Here is a 24,142-nt window from a genome sequence, read left to right on the forward strand (position 1 = left end):
CACAATGCCATGCCTATAGAGCACCTCCCTTGACCATTCAATAACCGCCATTGGAGAATTTCAGTGGGAAAACAAAATCCCTTCGTACGTGCGCGTGAAATGTCCACGTAACTCGGTTACACAAGATGCGCTGTGTCAGAATGAGCTTGCGCGTTGTATGGGGGGCTGTGCAAGGAGATGCTACGTGTTTTTGGAGACCTCTCACCGGCCAGAACCTCTAGAATGGGTCAATGTGCACGAGGCCATCGCTGGACTTGCTGCATTCCAGAAAGGCCTCAAGGGAGTCCGGTGAGCCGACTCGAATGGGAACCGAAGTCCAGCACAGCATGCACAAAGCTGTTTGCTAAAAAAACCTCTGAAAGAAATCCATTAGTCCAACAGACGCAAGTAACATTGGCTGGGCAATTGCATTTGCACGGTTTGGTTTTTATTATTGGAAAGAGGCTTACGCAGCCTGATCCTCAACTCTGTCTACAACCGAGGTGGTATTTTGTGCATGAGAGAGGCATGGCTGAATGAGAGACACGACACTGAAGACAGAGATAGGGCAGGAAAGAATGAAAGGTAAAGCACAAGAAGACATTGGCAACAAATGTTCCTATTTTAACTCCATTTATTCATGTTAAACAATGAAATCACATTGAACATAGCTTGAAATAAAGCGGACTAAAATACTTTTAAAATACTGCAAATGAGGACATGGTCATGAAACATCAAGCTACTAGTGACACATAACAGACAAACTAAATTGCACAGAATAAAGAGATAAGTGAAAGGAAATTTTATATCACAACAATAAAGTGCGTAAACGTTTTAAACGGGAATTCTTTTTTCCAACTACAAACAGAAGCATAAGGAGAAGATAAGCAATTAAGAGCAGAAAAAAAAGTTCTTCATATCAGAACATCTGTTAAAATCGTTATACAACTATTTTAATACGTGACTTAACTGGCTAAGTAACTGAACAATACTGAGCTACAAATATCAACACATTCACATTCATATTTTTTTTCTTTTTAAGTTAAACATAACAAAAAATAAACGGGACGTTAAAATAAAAAAAACACTCGGAGCTCTTCTGTCCCACGTGACGATCAAAAGCATTGGGGGGTTCCATGAAGGAGCATAAAAGCCAAACCCCGTGCAAGCGTTTAGCCAAAGAGATCACTACGACGAGCTGCGGCGTGAACTCACACAAGCCGCCCCCCGCCCCCCCCCCCCAAACGTTTCCACTGCGGGACTTTTTTATATGCCAGAAGAAAATGGAGGGGACGTGTGGTCAAGCGCAATGCAGGGGAATCGGTTTTGACGGCCTCTGCAAAAAGACCACAATGCTTTAACGGTGCGGTGGAACAGAAGACAAATCGATCTGCAGCACAAAACAACGTGAAGTACATTAAGTAGGTTGTGGCTGCTTGTAGCTCGGCGGTGCAAGGGTGTTAATCGAGGACCCAGAATGGACCACGCCTCTCTCTCCCCAACGTCTCTTCGTTGGCCTCTTCAATCCCGTTATGCCACTTTCTGCCACTTTAAGTGAAGCCCCACACATAAGCGTTCTCTGCGACATGTTGCACGTACATTACTTGCATTGCTAGGATAGGCACTAAAGAGCCTGGAGAAACGAAGTATTTTTTTTCTTTTTCAAACTTTCCTTCCATTAACAACAAAAATCCTGTTCTTATCCTCAGAGGCCTACACCAAACTTGGTTTAGAGTGGTACAATATTTGATAAAACCACACGTGCTTTGAAGACCTGCACATGTTTGTAAAAGCGTCTCTCAGCTTATTCGATTTCATAAGTCAGCTCCATTTTTTTTAAGCATAAATAATAACGAAGAAAATATGAACCACCAAACTCTGCGCCCGACAATCCTAACCTTATACGGAAAGTAAATAAAAGGCAGTGTCACATCTGGAATCCAGAAGTGCTTTGATTTTTGGTCACAAAGATTATCGGCAAGCTTCCACGGTCTCAGACCGCGTGCAGCAGTGTTAAGTGATGTAATGGACTGGCGTTTAAAGCAACCTGCAGGTGCTTCTGTGCAGCAGTTCTTCAATGTCCACAGCCTGTACGGGGAGTTTGAACAACCCATGCACAATGTACATGAGAAAATAAGAGCGTAAAATCACTGACCATGTCTCAGTGGCCTTTTGTCACTGAAATTGTCCACACTTAACATTTAATAACTCAGGATAAACCTGATTGCAGCAATGAGAAAAACAGATTATTTGTGTTTTTTTAAAGATAGTATTGCTTTCTGTTGAAAAAGTGTTTGAAATGGGAACACCACATTTCAAAGCGTAACAATGCACATGTGAAGGAAGCTGCATCCAGAATTGGCAAACAGACACCGAATGTGATATGCAAACAACACCTTTTTACTGAATTACTGTACAATCATTCGATTTTGTTGAATTAAAAAAATCAGTTTGTAAAGTGATGTGTAACATTTTCTCACCAAACCTGCTGGATGACCTACTGGATTGCTCCTTGTGTCACTGAGAAAGGTTGACAAATGTACGAAACACAGGAACCGAAATTGGCGAGTTGATTTTTTAAGTTCACTGGATTGAGCCTTCACAACTTGACGTGAGCTTAGCTTCTGTTTAAACAGTTGGAATCAACACGAGTTCACTGTAACTGTGCTTTCAAATGTGGCATTAACTGAAGGGTACTGAGATACTATGCAATCTCTGAAGTAAAAAAAGCATCTGTTTGTGTACACATTATATGACAAATGAACATAAATACACACCACTGTACATAACAGTTACACACACTGACCAGTGAAACGGTAGATGTTGTCTCGATAAAGAATTAGTTATGCGACATGACCGGTAATTAAAAAGTGCTTTCTTGTGAAATGACGAACCCAGGGTGTTGGAAAGAGCAGCTTCTGAATTGCAAGTTGATAAATTAGAGTCTCCTTGGTTCGGAATGCAGACCTATCGAGGTGGCCAGACGGTCACGTCCACGGACACAGTTACAGTACATTTACACGAGAGACGGGCCCCGCAGGACGCGACGACCGAGGTTGCGAGCGAGGTCACAAACCCGCAAGGGCCCCCCCCCTCTTCCCCCGCATGCCTGCTCATGGACCATCATCCACCTCTCAAAAATTCATCTCTGCCGCCACTCTGGAATGTATAAAACGTCGTGAGATCCAACAGGCGGTGTGTGCGTTGAGGCCCTCTTAATAAATATTCAAAGATCTTCTCAACCGACGGAAAGTTCCTGCTGTCCCTCGCTTAATATTTACAGCGTTGGGTGTTTTTTGGGGGGGGGAAGGTGGGGGAGGGGGCACCGTTGGCGAGGAGAAGGGAGTGGGGCTAGGTGGGGGGGGGGTCCCTGCGTCATCCATCAGCGGCGGCTGCTTGTGTTTGCTACGAAAGCGAAGGGAGCGGCTTGAGTCGGCGGAGAGCGGCCGTCACTTCTGCGTGAAGAGCGCTCCGAAGGTCAGGCAGGCGCCCACGGCCGCCACGCCGATGACCGTCTGCAATGACGGCCACATGGTGTCCCCCCAGCGCGCCGCATCTGTGCCCACGCCGTTGCCGTAGAGCTCCACAAATGCGTCCTGTCGGTGGCGGGAGCGAGGGGACGGGGTGGGGGGGGCACAAGGAGGCGAGTTGTGAAGGTTGTAGCCGGGGGGGGGGGGGTACTGGTTTGCCAGACACCTTTTTGAAACGAGCTCTTTTGGAGGCGAGAATCTGGGGACAGTGCGTTTGGCAGTGATCATTGCGCAGCAAGCGTGAAGAACGAAAAACTCAAACGCATTCATCGATACCGCGGTACTAGCAGAGACAGAGTAAGGGGAAGCAACGGCCACTGTCTTGATAGCACAGAGAACGAGAGGCCAGAGGGATTGAGCGACTGATAGCTGGAGACGGAGCTACACACCTTGTGGCCCCTATTATCGTAATTTAGTTTTAAGCTTGTTTATAGATGAATGGTCTTAAATTGTAATATAAACGTGTAACCAGGAGTTGCTATTTAATAACAGATAAACCCTTCAAAGGTGAAAAAAACAAAGGAGTAATAAAAATGAAGAGGCAAGGGTGAGTGGGTCACACACGTTTGCGAAATGGCTAAATCCACTGGACGACACAATGTCCAGGAGAATGGCAGTACAGCAAGTGTGATTGTCAACCCATCTCTATGGATCGTTGAGAAGTCCCCTCCTAAATGTGGGTTTTCTCCAAGCACTCCGGACTCCTCCAAATAGAATTGGCATCCTGATGCAGAACACTTTGAGACTCGGTGAGGCTCTCCCAGATAAAATACGTTTATTTTATTTTATTATGACCAATATAAGTGCGGCGGCCAGGAGAGATCGCAAAATGTAAAGGGGGGAAAAATAGAAGGCAGAAGAGAAAGTGCTTGAGTAGGTAGGAGGTAGTGATGTGATAGAGAAAGAGATCATTTAGTCAGTGGCAGAGACTAAGTGAAGGAAGTGAGCATGGACATGAGAAACCTTAGAGCAGAAATCAACGCCAAAACTCACGACAAAAATGAGAAAGCAATGGAGAAGACAGATGAGAGAGAAGTGAAACCAGATACAATTAATAGATCATTTCCAATATGGATGCAGTGCTCATGAATGAAATCACAGCACAGTGCTGTCCATCCAAGCGCAAGGATTCATCACATCTCTTTTTGACACCGACCGCCAAGTGTGAGGCAAAGCGTAAGTACACTGTAAGCTTCCCGTTGCCCGGAGGTAGCCTCCGGTGTGCATCTGGCAGAAGGAGAACACTTCCCATCTTTGTGCCAAGTTAAAATGCTCTCCCCGTGGGGGCCTGCGCAGCAATCAAATACCCCGAGGGAAGGAAATGCAAAAATAGACCGCAGTCGCCTCGCCCCACCCAAAGGCATTCCACATCGCAGTCCTGGCTGCCGGGCACTCGTGAACTGGCGGGCTAACAATTAGCTCTGGGGCAGGGCCAGAGATCGCAACCGGGTACCCGATACCCGTACCCTACCTGATACCCGGCTACCCGTACCCGGCCGTTTGTCACTCATTTCCCAACGTCTTGTCTCTTTTCACAATTCAAGTTCCTAGAATCAACCCACCGCGCCTGCAGCATGGCTTCATCCCAGAGGTCGCAATCGGGTACCCGATACCCGTACCCTACCCGATACCCGTACCCTACCCGATACCCGGCCGGGTACGGGTAGCCGGGTATCGGGTAAGGTACGGGTACCCGTTTGCGACCCTGGTGCGGCCGGGCACGGGTAAGGAATCAAAACCCGTTTGCGACCTCTGGGCAGGGCACGAGTGAAACAAAGTTCAGTTTGAAGGTCACTGGAGTCGGCACTGCTGAACGAACGGGCGGTGGTCATGGTGTGTCATGGCATTTGGTAAACCTCCCCTGCCTCCCACCCCGTGCTATTTGTATGATCGGCCACGTGACAAATAGACCGTCGTTTTCGTGAACCTGTTTCAAAACAAGGCCGAGACAAAAAAAAAACACGAAAAAAAACTACAACAAAAAAAAATGTGCCCTGTATACACCGGATGTAAATATGACAACTCGAATTGGTGAAAAAACATTGACCAGAAATGTGGTTCAAATGAGGTGGTGGCCTCTGCGGATGAAGGAGAGGCACGCTAGCCTCTTACAGAAGGGGAAATATATACGCGAGAGACGCCACATGCCCAAATGGGCACATGTGCACACGAGGGCATTCGCTTGACATCACTGTTGGCATAGTCACAGGCGCGTGTGGTCACGAGTGACGTTGTAACCAACGGGTTGGTTAGACCTACGGACGAGGCTTCGGTTGCAATGGCCTTTGGTCATGTCCTCTACGCAGTAGCGGGGGGCTGGGGGAGGTTGGCTAAGGCCCTCTCAATGTGTGGCAGTGATAAGGTTTATGTTGTGCAAATATTCACCTCTTGTGTGCGCGAATCGTTGTATGCATGTCTTGCTGACATAACAATTATTGTAGCAAATAATAATAATAGTAGCTTGGTTTTTTTCCCCCACGATGCAGTTCGACAATTACATCTGTTAATGAAAAATGTAATCGCTTTATTTATGTATTTATGTTTTACTCATTCGCAAGTCCACTTCACGTCTATAAAATAAAAAAAAGTGACTCAATAATGGCAAGATTGCAACTTGTTAATTTTACAACCTTAAAATTCCCCAATTTCCTCTGCTCTAATACAGGGCTATTATCCAAAATGTCAGCCTATTGACAACATATATGTCTCCTGCCATTGCCTTTGCATGTATAGCAATACATGGACACTTTCCAAAGCGAATTACTAAGAATGCTATTAATAATATATGGCCTTTCGCGAGGACATTTCGCCCCTGGCAAAAAAAGTGCCAAGAAGCAGCACATGTCATCCCCACTACGACGAATGACTGAACGATGGTAATGATCATTTCTATTACAGCGCTGGAAATTGAGAGACATTATTAGGGCAACTCCATTGTCGGGAGCGAGTCATGTGCGGGACGCCCTATGAATTAACCATGACGGGAGAAAGAGCCCTCCCGTAGGCACACTCCGTCTTCCACACCGTGCGTCAATGACACCGTGCGCATGCGTACGGTACGCACTGGGACGACAGCGTGCGGAAGAAATATACGCAAGATGTTGAAATTCTTTCGCACCGTACGTAGCCAACGTGTTAGGCGGAGGTGCGGGGGAGGGAAGGACAACAACCTAAACACAAAAAGCAGCTCGAAAGAAATGAGTTTTCAATCTATGTTGAAAAGTGCATAGCTCCGGTGGCTTCCAAATATCAGATGGAAGAGCTTTACCGACGGCCACAGAAGCGCATCTGAAAGCACGCGATGCAAGATGAATAGCCAAGAAGGGTGTATCAATCTTCTTGGTTCTTTCGGTAAAGTCACGTAGAAGGGAAATAATAAAATAATAAAAATAAAACATAATATAATAATTCTCACGACTTCATCTTCTTGGTTTTTTCGGTAAAGTCACGTAGAAGGGAAGTAATAAAATAATAAAAATAAAACATAATAAAATAATTCTCACGACGTTTCGGCCACAACGCAAGCAGCCGTCCTCAGGTGAAGACCAGGTCTGTCGGGGAGACAGCGTCTGAACGTGACTTTACCGAAAGAACCAAGAAGATGAATCCCTGCAGTCACGAAAGCTTTAAATCGAAATTTAATTCTCACGACGTTTCGGCCACAACGCAAGCAGCCGTCCTCAGGTGAAGAACAGGTCTGTCGGAAAGACAGCGTCTGAAGGGTGTATTAAGTCAGCGTACAATGCGCAGCGTGCTTTTAACCAAACAACCCGATTTCAATTCCCTACCATGGCTAACAGGTGATGAGTGAGTAATATTTGAACCGGTTTATGGGATTTCCCCTTCATCAACCTGCATTGACCGGCATGGTGAAGTATGGTAAAACAACTTCAATGACCGGCATAGCAGTGGATAAACAAAGAGATACAAACGTTAACAAATAATATGCACAAGACCAAGATCTATATTTAAAATTGTAAACAATGAACACACGCAATATTAATTTTTATCTCAGCAGAAAATCACACGCAAGTTTCTGCACGCAATGCATGAAAGGCATGCTTGGATATTTATTTACAGCTACCTTAAAACATATTCTACTTAAAGCACCTACTTATACACTTTGTTAAACAGCTACAGTTAATTTACTATATGATGTAATTACATGCAACAATGCACCCATGCGTTCACATTCACAATTTGGCTCAATTTACAATTTTGTGCAGAACACCGCAGCAGCCTGCACACTTAGCGGGATGTTGCCGATAACATTTAGCTTGCGTGTAGCCCCAGCGATGGCTTATCTCCGTTAGGCAATGAAGTAAAACATGCAAATGTCGTACCACGAAAGCAGAAACAAACCCATCGGGGTAAAACCTTAAGCCGCATACAGTATTCGGAAATTAGGATGCCATTATGTGCAAAGTTAATCGGTATGCATATGTGTCTGCTTCGTGTTTTTGAAACCTCTGTGGGCACCGCACTGCAGTGTTCATATGCCGCTGCACAGCCTGCGATAAAAGGAAAAGGACGTGGAAATGCGCACGTGCAGAATCCGTGCAGTTTCATTCTGCTCGACTTCATGCCACGCGCATCAATGTGAAGTGTCATCAACATAGAGACTCGGGGGGTGATACTAGTACCCAATGCACAACACCCTTGCATGCCAAGCTGGCATTAACAGCTTCTCACAATACAGGACCTGCCCCAAAAGTTCCACCCAGGATCAAGGCAGACCTCGACGGCACTTGTCTTTGCGTGTGCACCTGCGGCACAAGGCACCCCACCGATAGGCGCTATACACATTGCCTCCACGTCAATAAAAACCGCACACGTTGCTAAAGCCAATTCCTTCCGCCGTGCCATCTCCTCGCCAACGGTGAGCAAGGCGAGTAGGGGGGGGGGGGAGCCGCAATCAAAGCGCCAAGGGGGGGGACAGCGTGTCCCGAACCCGCGAGCTCACGTCACGCCGTCATACAGTAACCCCCAGCAGGTTGGGAAACTTCATGCGTAATCGCAGCCGCTGAGGCTGCAACCATGGCGACGTGACCGATGCGTAGGCAACGCGGTCGCGGTGCGATTGCCCGCATCCCTTTTCCTCGAATGCACCTTCGGCGGTCGGCAACGGACCGGGCGGAGGGAGGGAGGGTGGTGAAGCCCGTGCCCACCAGCGGGGAGGCGGTAGCAGCGGCGGAAGCAGCGGGCGTCAAATGTCACTCCGAAACTCGTGGGGGGCCAGGGGTGTCATTGGACACGTGATCCCGCCAGCTGCTCTGCCTGCTCCACAATCATTGATTGATTTCACAATTAATCATATGAGAACCTATTGAGACCGAGCATTCATCTTGGAGGGGGATAGCGCATACGACCAACGTGAGAGTCTGCAGATCAACTGGCAAATTAGAGTGGTGGTGGAGGGGGGGGAGGAGCAATGAAGACCAGAAGGAGTATGGGACAAGAGGCTGTCGGTCTAATAATTATGAAGAGGAGGAGGCTATAATGGCTGGGACATCTACTAAGGACAAATAGGTTACCACAAAAAAAAACATGCAAAATAAATTAAACAAAGGATGAGATGTATTTTTGGTTGCATATGGATTCAAACGTGTAAATGCTACAATTGTGCATCAATGGGTCGTCAACATCAATTTAGAAAGAGCGGCGAAGAGCTCATGCCACACGATTTACTGGGCGGCGATGGGGATTGAACTGCTGACGGTGTTAAATGACCCAGTTGTGAGCAAGAAAGTAAAAGAAGTAACATCTGCCCCTGCTGAACCACAGTCTTCCTTGCAAACGCAAAGATGACTTTCAATATCACCTCAGGAGTTCACAGAGGATGTGGAAATGAAGTGAATTAGAGTGTTATTTACCTGATGCGTGATTGCAGCTGGGCTATTGGGGTAATCCCCTGTCCTTAACAAAAAGTGCCACGTTGTCTTTCATGACTGAGGATTAATGCCTTAAAGTCTGGTATTGGCGACCCATGCCTTTTCTAAATGCAAATGTAAATAAGGTTTTGTTGACTCAGGAATGTATGGAAGTATGGCTGATGTGGCAAGCAGCACTTATGCTTGAAAGTCAGACCTGGAGTCAATTGTAATAACAATTGAAACAGCATTGAGAGATAACATTGCAACTACACTGCGACTGCAACTCCCTACAAGTGACACAATTACGATAGTTAACTTGACACGCAGATTTTGGAAGCCAATATTATGATTCACCATAGATTATTGGGTTAGTCCACGTGGCCTAATAACAACCATTATTTGTCGCACGGCCGTTTAAAATTGCTCACCAGTAAAAAAAAAATCCTCGACGGTAAACACTTATAAAATACATAAATAAATTTCGTGTTTTGGTACAACTGCATGTGGTACACATTTCAAATGTAACCTCAATATTAACAACAGCTTTGCATGATAATGTGAAATGTCACTGTCAATGCAATTCTCCCCCCCCCCACCCCGCAGAGCACTACAAGTGAAGTACAATTTTGGTCGTGACCCCACGCGCAGTTAAAAGCGTAGCGGCAGTAAAACACAACAAACCATCGCATCCCACAACACAACATCACAAAAAAATAAACACACACACCCATCCGCAATACGAGCACAAACAAAAAACATGCATAATACATAAGGGAGCTTTCCCCAGACTGCGATGCATGTGTTTAAAGAGCAGCGGTCCTGCCCTTTGATGTTTGTGTGTGTGGGGGGGGGAGTGGAAAGAAAAAACACACACTCTTGCTTGCAATCTTACGGCAATCCATCCACATATGGGCCACGTCAAAGCAAGGCACTGACCGCCAGTGCACCCCAAGTCCCCCGTCACGTTTCGCTAAGTGGTCAGTGATTCATACCGGCTGGATTCATGTCCCTGTGGGCGGTCACCAGCGCTTGGCAGAGGTCGCAAACGGGTTTTGATTCCTTACCCGTACCCGCCCGCATCAGCGTCGCAAACGGGTACCCGTACCCGGCCGTACCCGTACCCTACCCGTACCCAGCCGGGTACGGGTATCGAGTACCCGATTGCGACCTCTGGGATGAAGCCATGTTGCAGGCGCGGGTGGGTTGATTCTAGGAACTTGATTTGTGAGCAGAGACAAGACGTTGGGAAATTAGTGACAAACAGTTACTCACCAGTGACTCACGGCCTACCCGTACCCGTACCCGGCCGCACCAGGGTCGCAAACGGCTACCCGTACCCGGCTGGGTACGGGTAGCCGGGTATCGGGTAGGGTACGGGTATCGGGTAGGGTACGGGTATCGGGTACCCGGTTGCGACCTCTGGCGCTTGGCGAGTACTTCGGGGATGGTCAGTGGTCGGCAGCGGGCCAAGGATGGTGACAGAAGAGTCTTGAGGAAAGTTTGGCGGCGAGCGGTTTCGTGGTGAGCACTGAGTGGCGGTGGGGGCTTTGCTCGTCCCCTCGATGCCTTCTCGAAATTGTGTACCGCGAGTTGTTTTGTAACGCCAAGTCCGACGTTTCGCTCCTACGTGCTGGGAGCTTCTTCAGAACGTCGAGCGAAACATCGGTGAGCTGTACAGCAGCTCAAACCGCGGAAACCCACGCAGTGCTAGCTATATGTGTTTGGCAGCGCACAATAAACCTTGCGATGCATTTGGATGTGCATGTATAATAGGATATCCTGTGCAGTTCAAATGCATGATATGGTAAAAAAATTGTTTCCGGTTTATTTCTCCCAGGCAGCTGCACACTGCCACTCATGAGATGCAGCATGCACACAAACACCACACAAACACCACACCACGCAACGCTGTGCTTCCTAGGCAGTCGCAGAAAACATCCTGCTAGCTTCCCAGGGCAGTAAAACGAGCAAATACACAATTAAAATTCAACGCCATGGCCACCGCCAGCTTTTGCTCATTTAATCTCCAACCCAATTGTACTTTACGGCCTGAACGTGCGTCTGTACACACGCGGCGGTGGATATTGCTCGACCTTTTCCGAAACGGTAACTGCGGCCTTTCTTGCGTTTTATGAATGAACGTTTGGCACATCCGCGAGACATGTGCTTGCGGAGCGCACAGCTGCCCGCCGCGTTGCGTCCAAACCAAACATTTGCCATTCTTATCGGGACACACCGGATACTACATAGGTGTTTGTGTGACCTTTTACTATATGTATATCCTAACAAAGGCCACATCCTTTTATGTAAACTGGCTGCATGGCAGCTAAATGTCACCGAGATCATCCCGCATATAAAAGCGTGACATTTTAAAATAGAACGACACAAAGACTTTCAGTTACTCACATCCTCGTTCGTGTACAGTCAAACGAGTACAGTATCTCATAGTGAAAGAATCCTTTGTTTAGAGAAAACCGATGACAACACAAAAACTATTCTGTTTAATGGCACTGATTAGTGTCATTGGCCGTGACGTACAGACCATAAATATGTTGGTTTACCATCTTGTGAATGTCAAACCAGCTGACAGCTCTTGTGCACTATGAGACCTCCTTTACCAGTGGCAAACTATAGTAATAGGTTTTTACCCTTTCAACTGGTACAAAAACTGACACCTTTATACAAGGGATCATGCTTGCAATAACCACAACACAAGCAGTCATCTGGTCCAACACCAATGGAGACTAGGCTCTAAGAAAAGCTGTCTCGGGTGTGGACCAATCAACTTCAAGGACAGTGCATATCATTATCATTATCAGAGTTGTTTCTTTTTGTTTGCATTTTGACTGCTTGTGTTGTGGTTATTGCAAACATGATGCCTTGTATAAAGGTGTCAGTTTTTGTACCAGTTGAAAGGGTAAAAACCTACTACTACAGCTGACAGCTCTTGTGCATTTTTATAATTGTCACTGCCAGTCAGTAAGTGAGTGTCGCGCATTAAAAATTTACTCTTGTCCTACATAGTTTGCTTACTGTTGTTCATGGCCAAAGGCTGCTGCAATCAACAATGAGAAATGTGCCATCAATGTTTCCCATCAGGAAGGCCTTCAGAAAATGCACGCGATGCCAGTTTTGATATCGATGGCATGCCATGCAAGCTACACTACAAAACACTCTGCAGTGTGAAAGCCCTTCACAAAAGCCCCTTTGCTGAGCTTATTGAACCATATTTGAAATATATATTTACAACAAGGGGTGGGAGCGATGGCGCAGCAGCGGTTATTTAGCACACACCGAGTTCGATCGATTTCCTGGCCATCCTAAGAGCCAACGGTGAGTGATGTCGACCCCAACACTGACCAGCGTGGTGAAGCATGGTCAAACAACCCACGTGTCGAACACGGGCGCGGGGAGGCATGCATCCAACAGAGGATTGGATAAGGCTACGGACATAATTATAGGATACGAACAAGAATGTGAGCTCAACGAGACGACAATAGTTGATGACAATAACACAGTGTGTGCAGAAGGAATTTGCAAGTGGCCACACTATGGTTCTGCGCGCGTGGCCGTCACTTGTTCACATTGAACCGGGCTATCAGGAGGCCACTGCTGGTTTGGCTGCAGCTGTTGCTGCCTGGGGCACTACGACAAGACACATCACCGAGAAGATGCTGAAACGTTTAAAAAGCCGGCAAGGGTTATGTGGCGCGATTAGTGGTCACGTTGTAGGTCACCAACGTGTGTTCAGTAAACGGTAATGGAGCGTACGTAGGCTGCTGGAAGAAGACTGGAGAATAGGGAGGAGTACCGAAGCATTGCATGCAATTATTGTCACGGTTTTTGATGGGGCATTTTTGTAGGTAGGTATAATTCAGTGCAAGCCGCTTTACTCAATTAGCAGAAAACTCACTGTTGAAACGATCTCTCTTCAGAAGAGTGGCAAGACCTGGGCATCACACAATAACGTTTTTGCCACAAGGTGGGTGGATGGTAGTGGCTCTAGTGGTTGTAGGGATGACAAAAACTCATTACATACAATGGATATGATTCTTACACTCATAATTCGATGTATATATAGTGAATGTGATAGTCCAGTTAAATCAATTAATTGTTGGACCCTTAGTATTAATACTATTTCATAATGTTGTGTTCCAATGTGTTGTGTGAAAATTTTGGATTTGGGATGAAATACAGCACAGCATGTCTTACACTTGTGAAATATGTCACAGAATCGTTTAAAGTTAACCATCCAGGAGATAACTAAATATAGATGCATCAAGTTATACTTTCGCGTAAAGAACTAATGCAATTCTGGGATTTTAATGGGGTAGCAGCAACAGCACAAAATGGCTCCCAATGAGGTATGTGGATATGTGGAAGCAAGCTGCCAAATCCTGGACTTACCCTAATCCTTGACCCATCCCGACCCTAGTAGTCATTGGGGATGATAGACCCATCCATAGCAGAGCGTGGTGAATGTTATGGGCACTTCGAACAATCTCGTAGTTGCGTGGCGACGCATGGATTAAAATCGCTTCTCAAGTTCACGATGAATGCATCGAGTCATGGGTGGAAATACTGCTCTCTGCTCAGAGAACGAGCATAAAATGGGTACGAGCGAGTCCTTTGACCACTACATACACCACAATGGGGGAAATATTGATTATTGAACCTAATCACAAATCTGTATCATAACAATTCATCAAAACGCAAAAAGTGTTACGGGCCTACCAATAATATAACGATTTTACTACATATTTTATAAATACTTGTCTTTTAACATAGAATATTGCAGATTCTGTTAAGAGGTGTCCCATGGCAAAGGAGATGATTTATTTATTAGTTTGCACTTGTATATTCCTACCAACAACGTCCCTTGATTGAAAAAATGTGACATTGTCTACGAGCAGTGCCTAACAATCATGCGATTAGTTTGGAACAAAAGTGCAGACCGGATCATTCCACAAAGGCCAAAAACTGGACAAGAGCATGACAACAGAAGCACCGCAGTCTTAGCTCCTTTTCAATCATTAGCATATGCATATTTAATTCTCCTTCAAGGTTCGGTGTCATTAAATGTGAAAAAGAATTATCGCAATTGATATTTCACCCATTGTAAACAAACGGCCGCCTCGGGTCCTCGTTGCAGAGCATTGTGCACTAACGAGTTTCATGCACACAACTCTCCTTTGATAACAAACCAAAAATATGTTGGTGATGCTGCTGCTGCGTTGGCAATGGTGCATAAGTACAATAAAAAAAACTTACATTCGTGGCCTTAAAAGAAAAAAATATATAACAGGCAACATGAAAGGCAATCGGCCTTTTAATAGCACGTGAACTATACAGTAATATATATATATTTTTTTCTTTTAAGGCCACGGTTTTATTGACAATGTGTTGAGTTCCTTTTATGAATAAGCCCTGCCCACCGAAAGCATGTAAATGATGCAGCCAATCGTGAAGGGGTTACCAACAATCGCGCACCAATTCAACCTTTCAGTCGGTCAATTGTCATGATTTCGGGGGTTACGGTTCAAGGATAGGTGAATTTTGTGTGTGTTTACTGCTATTTCTACTCCCATTTTTTCCCATCTTGCTTGCCGAGTCGTGTGACCCGACTAGCTTGAATATAACACGAGCATACAATTTGTGTATACACCAGAAACTTGCCCATCGTGGGGTTTTCCCCATCGCGGATTTGACCATTCGCGTCAAACGTATCGAGGTACAATTCGCAGATCAAGCTGCCCGTGGCTCGACAACTGTACTGCTCACGATGATGCTGCCGCTGCGAAAGAAGAATACACACGCTATCAACATCATTCACAGGAAGTAAAAGTATTATTTTTCAAGCTGAATATTTAGTGTACATGTCATTAACCCTCTCTTTAATTTCAGGTTTACTTTTACGTGTGCAGCCCATTACTCTACACGTTTTTTTTCATACCATACATTTATTGTACAAGTTATATTTAACACTAGAAAGAACACTAATCATATTTTACATTACAAATACTCCCCGATTCATGTTTGGGTTCATTTAGGGTAACATTAAAACAAAAGGGTGGTGGTTTCGTTTTATGAACCGTGAACCAAACCCCTCGTTTTCTCATTGATGCCTTTTGAGTTTGCGGATTGCGCATTTGCCGATTGCGGCTACTTTCAAGAACCGTAACACCTGCCAATTGGCAAGGCGTTGGTGTACATTGCATGAATCAGAAATAATGAATTATAATTGACACAACTGGTTGCATCTATCGCGAGCACAGGACTTGCTTTTTCACTGATTAATAATATAACTGATACGTTGTTACAGGACTTGTTTTCTATGTATGTATGTATGCAGGTTGAACTTCTTTCGCCCCGTACGTAGTCAACCGTGCTCATCGGAGGTGTGGGAGAAGGACAACAAACTAAATAAAAAAAAGCAGTCCTAAAAAAATTCGTTTCCAATCCAGATTATTTAAAAGTGCATAGCTCCACTAGCTTCCTAACATCGGAAGGAAGAGCATTCCAGACGGCCACAGCAACGCATCTGAACGTGCGCGATGCAGTAACCGTCAATGGCCAATTACAGCAGATGATTGGTTTTCTTTAGAGAAGACAGATGCTAAATTCAGAAGTTCAGAAATGAACAAGGCACTTTGAGCAGATGGAAATTTTACAATGCAAGAAAAATATTTGAAAACGTGAGTTAATGGCGTAATCTAAATATCTGTTGCACATTAACACATTTCTTACTGCAACCACAAAGCAAACACATGCCGTTTAAATTGAGAATTGTATGCAAGATGGCAGGGAATGAACCCAGGCTGCGCATTTATAATCTGATAGTGCGTGCTTGGATTACGAGTGGGTGTTTGGGGTCTCGGTGGCTGGGGGTCGTTGCGGAGTGAGGTTTGGGAAGAAAAAAAAACATCTGCAAACTGAGAGAAATCTGCAGAAGCAATAATATTCAAATATTGTCTAAAATCTCAACCCACCCGCGTTAATTGCGTTCGGTTGATTTCTCCATTTTTATGCACGCACACGCAAACTTCTAATGCACCTTTGGCAGACGTTCAAAATTTTAAGTTAAATGTGCACAATGTTAATGTCAATTCGATTTTCCAACAACGACGTAGACAAATTAACACAATTTTGCAAGAACACGTGCTCGCAACTTCCTTGCATTTTATTTTGTTGGCCACGGCCACCTGCTAGGGATGGCTAGGGAGAGCGCGTGGGTGTGCACGAGTGGGCGGACAAAAAAAATGTGGGGGGGAATTTTTTTGGAACCCTCCAGCAACAGGAGTAACCCCACACCCCCCGCCCCCCTACATTAAACAACCCTCCCCACAAATATGGTATCTTGAGTATAAATAAATTAATAAACACATAAATAACCAAACAATAAATAGTTCTTCCCCGCAGTCCACGCACTGCCTGGACCTATCTCGGTTCGTGCAGCCGGGCAAAAGGCCTGAGCTTTCCTAGAAACCAGCCACCGGATGTTCTCGAAGGGGTGTCGGCACCACCACCACTTTCAGCGAATTACAAAGGCCCTTCCTGGTAAAACCACTGACCAGTGCCACATTGGCCACAGGGCATCGGACTTGTGCGTCCACGCCGAGTTGGACAAGTTTAATTGCGGCGTGGACACGCGTGGGGCTTCCAGACAGGGTGTGTTCCCATCGACGGTCAATGAACATGGCTGTTGCTGCTTCTGCTGCTGCTGCTCACTGCACACCACGAGGAATGTGCCAGGGAGCCCAATTCATAAATTAAAAACACCCACGGCGAAGCACGTTCACACAGCACTCTCAAAAAAAGAAAAAATAAAGGCCCAGCCATGGTTTCCGCTTTTGCAAGATTAAAAAAAACCTCCATACCATCTGCTGAGCGTAACAAAGTCAGAGAGGCAGATGGGGATTCTGGTGCGGGGGGGGGACAATGTCGTCAAATTAGCTGAAGCAGCACAGCTGCAGTGGACAGGGTGGCCGATAAGGTGGGGGGTGGTAGACCAGGGACCCCAGACCTCACATGAGTCGTGGAAATTTTGGTTTCATGCCGTGAAGCGTGCGGCTCCGGGAGATTCCCAGAATGCGCGATATTCTTTGAGGCCGACGGTCCCAGCTGCAGCTCCTGTGCACAGACGCTCTCTCCCGCCAGCCGAAAGCGCCGCATTATGCGCGCACGTGATTCCTGCTAACACAGCGTCGCGCATGGAGTATGTGACAGAGCCGGAGGCAAAAAAAACAAAATACATTCCAAACTCAAGAAACTCCACCAGGGAATGACTTGAGCAAGCCTACAGCACCACGCCTTACGAATACTGGTCCAGTGTCAAACCACCCTCGGGGAAGTGACGCCCCTCCTATAAAAAATCCCACGTTAACGATTGGCTTGTAACAGACTTGGTTTCTTTTAAAACTCTGCAGCGAGTATATTAGCTGTCATAACTTTCAAGCCGTTTGAGATTTCCAAACCAACTGTTGCTTTGCTACTTCTACTACTACTTCAATAAAACCTATGATGTCACCCCAAGCTGATGAAATAAGCTTCGCCTGCCAGCACATCAACTAGCAAATCAGCGGCAACTTATTATTGCTAACCGTGTTGTTACGATTGCACGGATATAGATGCTTCGCTCTTCTTTAAACAAGACAAATGCCATTAAAAAAATTACGCCTCCAAAATTAAGTTAAGGCGTTAATAAAGAATCATTGTGGAAATTCTTTAAACATCTTTGAATGAGTGAAATAAAAGTCGATATGTGCACCGATATCCCCACATATGCTGAGCAGAGTTTAGTTTTAAAACACGTGCATATCTTAGGATTGCACTGCCTCATCCCTCTGCTCTCACCAGCCACATGCCCCAGGCACGCGTGGCCACCATCTGCTCCGAGCCCTTCTCACAAGGAGATCAGGGAAGCATTTCACCTACTTACTCATCGGAGCGCGGTTGCGTCATGACATAACTGCATGGGAGAAAAGGAACTCGGGGTTCGAGGGCACTGCCAATGCAATAACAATGGCGCTTGCACACTGCACATTGCCGACTTGAACTGCAATCGCGATTTAAGGATTTGCCCAAAAGCCCAGAAAGAGGCAATGTGTGGTTTTCAAGCGCATGCCAAACTCCAGTTTTGTTATCTTACAACGATGAATGCAAATGGAGAGCTATTGCATTTTAAGATGTGTGGACGTGTGGGTTTATATATGTGTAACTAAGGTACTTCAACATACAATTGAAGTCTTAACCGAAAGCCTACATATGATGGGGATATTGTTATTTCAATACTTTTTTGTTTGTTCTTGATTTTGGAGCTTTCGTGACTGCAGGAATAACTTTTTGGCTTTTTCGGTTTGTTCATGAAATGCTGATGTGTTTTCTAGGTAAATTGCTGACCGTACTTATATAGTGAAGTATCATACTACGGTATATGTACATATTTATCTAAACCTGGCCTTTATCTTGGGCTGTGAATTTAGGCATGTGCATCTCATTAAAAAAAGACCACGCTGCTTTTCTTTTGGGAGGAACATGGTTGAAGTTTGGAAGGAGGACAATAAAAGGCAGCATTCTTGCTTTGATAAATGCAATTTGAACGACTGACGCATAGCAGTTGGCAGTTAGCAATACGGAAGTGGGTGTCTAACTTAAACTAAAGAACGGTTAAGCGTACAATTCTCGTGAAGCGTTACAGCAAAGATTATAACATTACAAGATAAAGCAGCTCGCATACCTGTCAACCCATACGGTTTACCCCGTATTTTTGTGCAGGAAAATTGAGTTTTCAGCTCCATACGGTGTACAGCCATTTTAATACGGGCAAAAAAAATGTGGTTTTGTCTATTTGTTTGTGTGTCTCCTTGTGATGCGACTTTGTAGGATTAACGTTGAGATGTATAAGGGCAAGGGGTGACCAATAAGGTCTCAATTAGTCTGTAATAAGGTAGGCACTGACAAAGAATTGACAGGTACGCGCTCACCCACCTGCAACCACTCCTCTACGTTCCGAGGCCTGGGAACCTTGTTTCTTATTTTGACCCAATTACCAAAAGTCACATGGCACTTACAAATAAATAAATAACGCCACATAATTTCCACGCAAAGACCACCGCCGCCTTCGGGGCATCATCGGTGCATTGGAAAGTGCCTCGCATGAATGCCTATAAAATTGGCACGGTGGCAAAGTGATTTAAGCCCCATTTTCCAAACGGCCAAACCAGTGGACAAATGCCACGGCCGTGGTGATTTTTTTTGGAAAGGCCCTGTGGTCTCCCCAACAGAGGACATCTCGCAGCGACCGCGCTCGGGCTTTGCGCGCCACTTAGAGGCCGGCCTTCTCAAATGCTCGCCGCTTTCTATTTTTCAACGCTTGCTCCATATTGTCCAAACGCACGCTCCCAAAAACACCTGCTCTTGTTGAATTAGGAATGGTCCAAACCACTGTCCCGCTGCATTATCATTGGGGCTTAATGGCACCTGTGCCAGGCACGGCAGGGAGCCGTGGGAAATTTTGAGGAAAAGTGCAAGTGTGTGCATATTTTATATACGAATGTTCTCGGTACGCAGGAGCAGTGGTGCAGTGGGTTCCCGCACTGCACTGTGAACCCGGTGACTTGAGTTTCATCGACGCCTATGGCTAACATCAGCGCGCAAATGATATCTGCACCAGTCCTTGGACCCTCACCAACCCACGCTGACTGGTATATTATAGTCAAATAACTCTGATTGGCAACAGTTGGGGATGCCTTCATCCAGCACTGGATTGACGAAGGGCTATATATTAATAGTTTTATAAGAATTTCAGTATAAAGACATACCATATACGATGTGTGAAACGATGCGTTCATTCGTATACTTTCTTAAACTCAAGATACAGCATAATATCGGTTGTGTACAAATCAATGTTATTTCATTTGTAGAAATGTTGTAAGGAAGGGGCCCATGTGTTCCCTTTACATTTATCACAATGTACAAACTATAATCGATTGTTATCCTAAATTAGAAAAATGTATTGAATCAATGAGGTGAAAATTCACATACGTTTCAATGAATAATATATTTTAAACCTTTTTTTGCAATTATATCATTGTTAGTACTATATCTTGAGACGATAAACCCTCATACAGAATTTGCGATAACTACAGACCCATGATGAATCTGCTTTCCGTCTGGCAAAGCATATGAAAATAGCCACGTGGAGGAGTGGATGTGTACGTGCAATTCGGAGGCCAGCAAAAATATAAATTTGTGGCGCTAACTAAACACACGTGTGCTGAGGTGCACAAAAGGTGACATTGAGAAAGCGAGCAATTGACTCTGGGTGCTGGAATACTGTACACACCAGTGGCACTGCAGATAAGTCCATGTTGGCAGAACACTTAGTTACTTACACTCCTCATAATGGGCTATGGCTGTGAGATCAGTAGTTTTGTTTAATTTCAGTGATAAATGTGTTTATTCAATAAAAATAAATAATATATATTTTATACAAAAGCTATAAAATGGTTAAACTCTGGCACGTTTATATATGTATTCCCTTTCATTCATAGAAATGTACAAAGGTGGGTTATAAAAGATTATATAAGCATTTTTAAACATAATCATGCACAGAATCATCCTCATATTATTCCCTCTTCATTGTAAATTCACATTCGATATTGCAACTGCATGTTCGCACTCGAAATACACACATCGATAAGTATGACTTCATTTTCGTTTCAAGAGCCCTTGTGTGTCAATCCACTCCTGGATGAGGGCCTCCCCACGCCGTGGGAGTGGTGAGAGTTCTTTAACCATATTTCACCACTTTGGTCGGTGCGGATTGAAGGTGGGCAACATATACGTGACCACAGAAGTACAATGCAACTGTGTACAATATTTTGCTGCACTGCCCTCTGCTGTCCACCACGTAGCTTTAAAAAAAAAATTCCCTATATAAAAACCTTTAAGCTCAACTTGTATGGTGCTTAACCAAATTCACTCCGCAATAAAGTGTCTGGGTGGAGTAGTGGTATGAACCTGGCCACCCAAGTTCAATTCCTGGCCATGGATAAAATCAGTGGCGAGTGGTATCACAACTGATCTGCCTTCCCCCTCCCCTTCACCAACCCGCACTGACCAGAGTGAATTATGGTAAGAAAAACACTCCCGTGATAGATGTAGGGTGGGTGGGCCTTCGTACACTAGTGGATTGAGAATGGCTGGAATTATATTTTTTATTCTTATTCATTTTATAATGCACCAACTGTATTGCACAATAACACAACGTGAGCATATGCGCACACACATACGGTGAATGCACCCAGTGTGTGGGAGACTGCTAGCAAGCTTGGGTAATCATGTCAAGGCTGGCACAAGACGCTGAGTGAATCACGCACGACACATTGGTAGAGCACCAGGCACACATATGGCACCAGGAAAAAAATGTAGCCCTCAAAGCAAAACAACAAGACTTCTTAGAGACAGACTCTATTTGGTTACATTGATTTTTCAATACAGCTTTGAGGCCAAGGGGAAAATGTAAAATTCAGAAGCGAACTCAACTTTCCGTTCTCATCCTTCACTGTTCAATGCAACACAAACATCATTCATCACTAAGCAGCAACAGAAAGGCGTGGAAGTGCTGAAATGGTTTGCCAAAATATGTTGGCCTTTTTGTATTAGAATATGACGCTTTAGCAGACCGCAGTGGCTTTGTGTCTAATCTTGGTCACAATTACACACACATTTAAATACACTGTATTCATTGTCATAACAGTTGATTCGGTAATTATTTCCTCACTACGTTAGTCAGATGCGGTAATGTGTTCAGTAAAGCTGCAAGTGTTCAAAGACCCAAAATATAGACTTATTTCATTATTTCCGAGAACGGTTTAGATTTCACTCTCCTAAATGCTGCTCTTACACAGGTCTCTCTCTTGCCTAACCCCTCATTTTTTTTACAAAAACATGACACCAGGCTACTAGCCCAGGGATATGAATCTCACGTGGAACGACAAAATGTGCCTCCCATCTTTTGGCGACACATCAACCCAATATTCTGAGCAGACGGCACGCTTACTTGTACCCCCCCTCCTCTCTAGCCACTTAACAACTTAAAAGCGCACACGAAGACACGTCTGCATCTCAGACGAAGAACCCCAGCATCACATGAGCCTCTTGGAAATGGTCCTTGAATGAGTCATGCCTCTGGAATGCCTTTTTGCGTGTTTTTTTTTGCCAGGGAAGCAAAGGAAGGAAGCGGGAGGGGGGCTTATAGTTTTTTTTCAGAATTCTTTTTAAACATTATTTAATACGACTGCTGCACAAATTCATTTAAATATGGCCTTATTTCCGAGGCCATCATATATATGTCATGTGGGCCTGCCATCCGGCGAGCCCATTGGGTGCAGGATTTCCGCGTGTGTATCAGAGATGTGCAAAACACGAAGGAAGCAGGGGGCGGGGGGCAGGCGTGGGTGGCGTAGGGGCACATCTTGTGCGGGTCCAGAACTTCCTACACTACTATGACTCATTGTGTGACAAACTTGGAACTTATAACCAAGGAATCAAAGGCATTGAAATATATTTTCCCCCAAACAGTGGGTTTAAGATCAAGAGGTAAATTAAATAATGCAGGAATATCAGACAAATGAAAAATTGGGTGGATTGGCACAAGTTGGTTTTCAGCTCATTATTGTACTTTCGACATGTCATTTGCATTGTAGTCATTATAACATATCTTACGTGAATATGTTTTTTTATCGTACACACCTATAAGCAGTGCCCACCATCCAAACACACACCTATCATGTAGCTACTATATTGGACATCTTGCAGGCACGCAATTGCATGAGTACACGAGTGCCTTTCAAAAGTGGTTGCCTTGAACTTTGATCTTCCTCTTTTTTTAATCGTGCAGAAACTCCGAGGCAGCAGCTTTCGTTCACAAAAAGAGTACATGCGTTAAATTTCGATTTAAAGCTTTCGTGACTGCAGGGATTCATCTTCTTGGTTCTTTCGGTAAAGTCACGTAGAAGGGAAGTAATAAAATAATAAAAATAAAACATAATAAAATAATTCTCACGACGTTTCGGCTACAATGCAAGCAGCCGCGTTGTAGCCGAAACGTCGTGAGAATTATTTTATTATGTTTTATTTTTATTATTTTATTACTTCCCTTCTACGTGACTTTACCGAAAGAACCAAGAAGATGAGTACATGCGTGTTAATAGCGGCTAGAAAGTGAGGATATTACCCGATTTATTTATTTAAAGTCACAGTCAATATAAGAGAAGACATTGCATAAAAGGAAAGTTGAAAATCTATTCTATGTTTATAATTCTTGTACATTAGTGGCAAAGGACATGGAAAAAAATAAAAAAAATATTGTCAAAGTTTCATGTTTTTTTTTATTACGAGTAAATACAGAACTATCTTTATAATTAATGATCCATTCACATTAACTGTTTTTCAATGCCTGGCCCTTGAATGTGTCCTCAAATACAGACACAAAATAACAATGAATCTGGGGAAGTTTTCATGAGGAATTATTCCCAGAAATGCCAACCACTATTTTCATTCCACACCCCATAAATTGGCCTCTAGATTTGACATAACATCGATATTATTTAGTGCCGCATAAAATGAGTCAGACTGGGTTTTCCAGCTAATGCGCGTCATGCGCTGACCAATAAATAGCCCTAATGTGAAAAGCACAGAGCCCGATTTATCATATTGCTTTAATGGTCACACACCTGATGTGGGCGCTCACGGAAA

At 44.7% G+C, this 24,142-nt stretch overlaps 1 protein-coding gene across 1 annotated transcript in view; it reads right to left on the reverse strand.

The window, feature by feature from the left end:
• Window positions 1-410: 410 nt before the first annotated feature.
• Window positions 411-24,142, reverse strand: part of LOC144723320 (bcl-2-like protein 2) — a 28,184-nt gene continuing 4,452 nt past the window's right edge. The window contains exon 2 of the mRNA XM_078602015.1: window positions 411-3,575. Coding sequence (XP_078458141.1) covers window positions 3,429-3,575 — 147 coding nt within the window. The 3' untranslated portion in view covers window positions 411-3,428. The remainder of the gene's footprint in view (window positions 3,576-24,142) is intronic.

The sequence above is a fragment of the Lampetra planeri genome, chromosome 17 (genome assembly GCF_965212315.1).
Source record: "Lampetra planeri chromosome 17, kcLamPlan1.2.h2, whole genome shotgun sequence".
Taxonomy (NCBI): domain Eukaryota; kingdom Metazoa; phylum Chordata; class Hyperoartia; order Petromyzontiformes; family Petromyzontidae; genus Lampetra; species Lampetra planeri.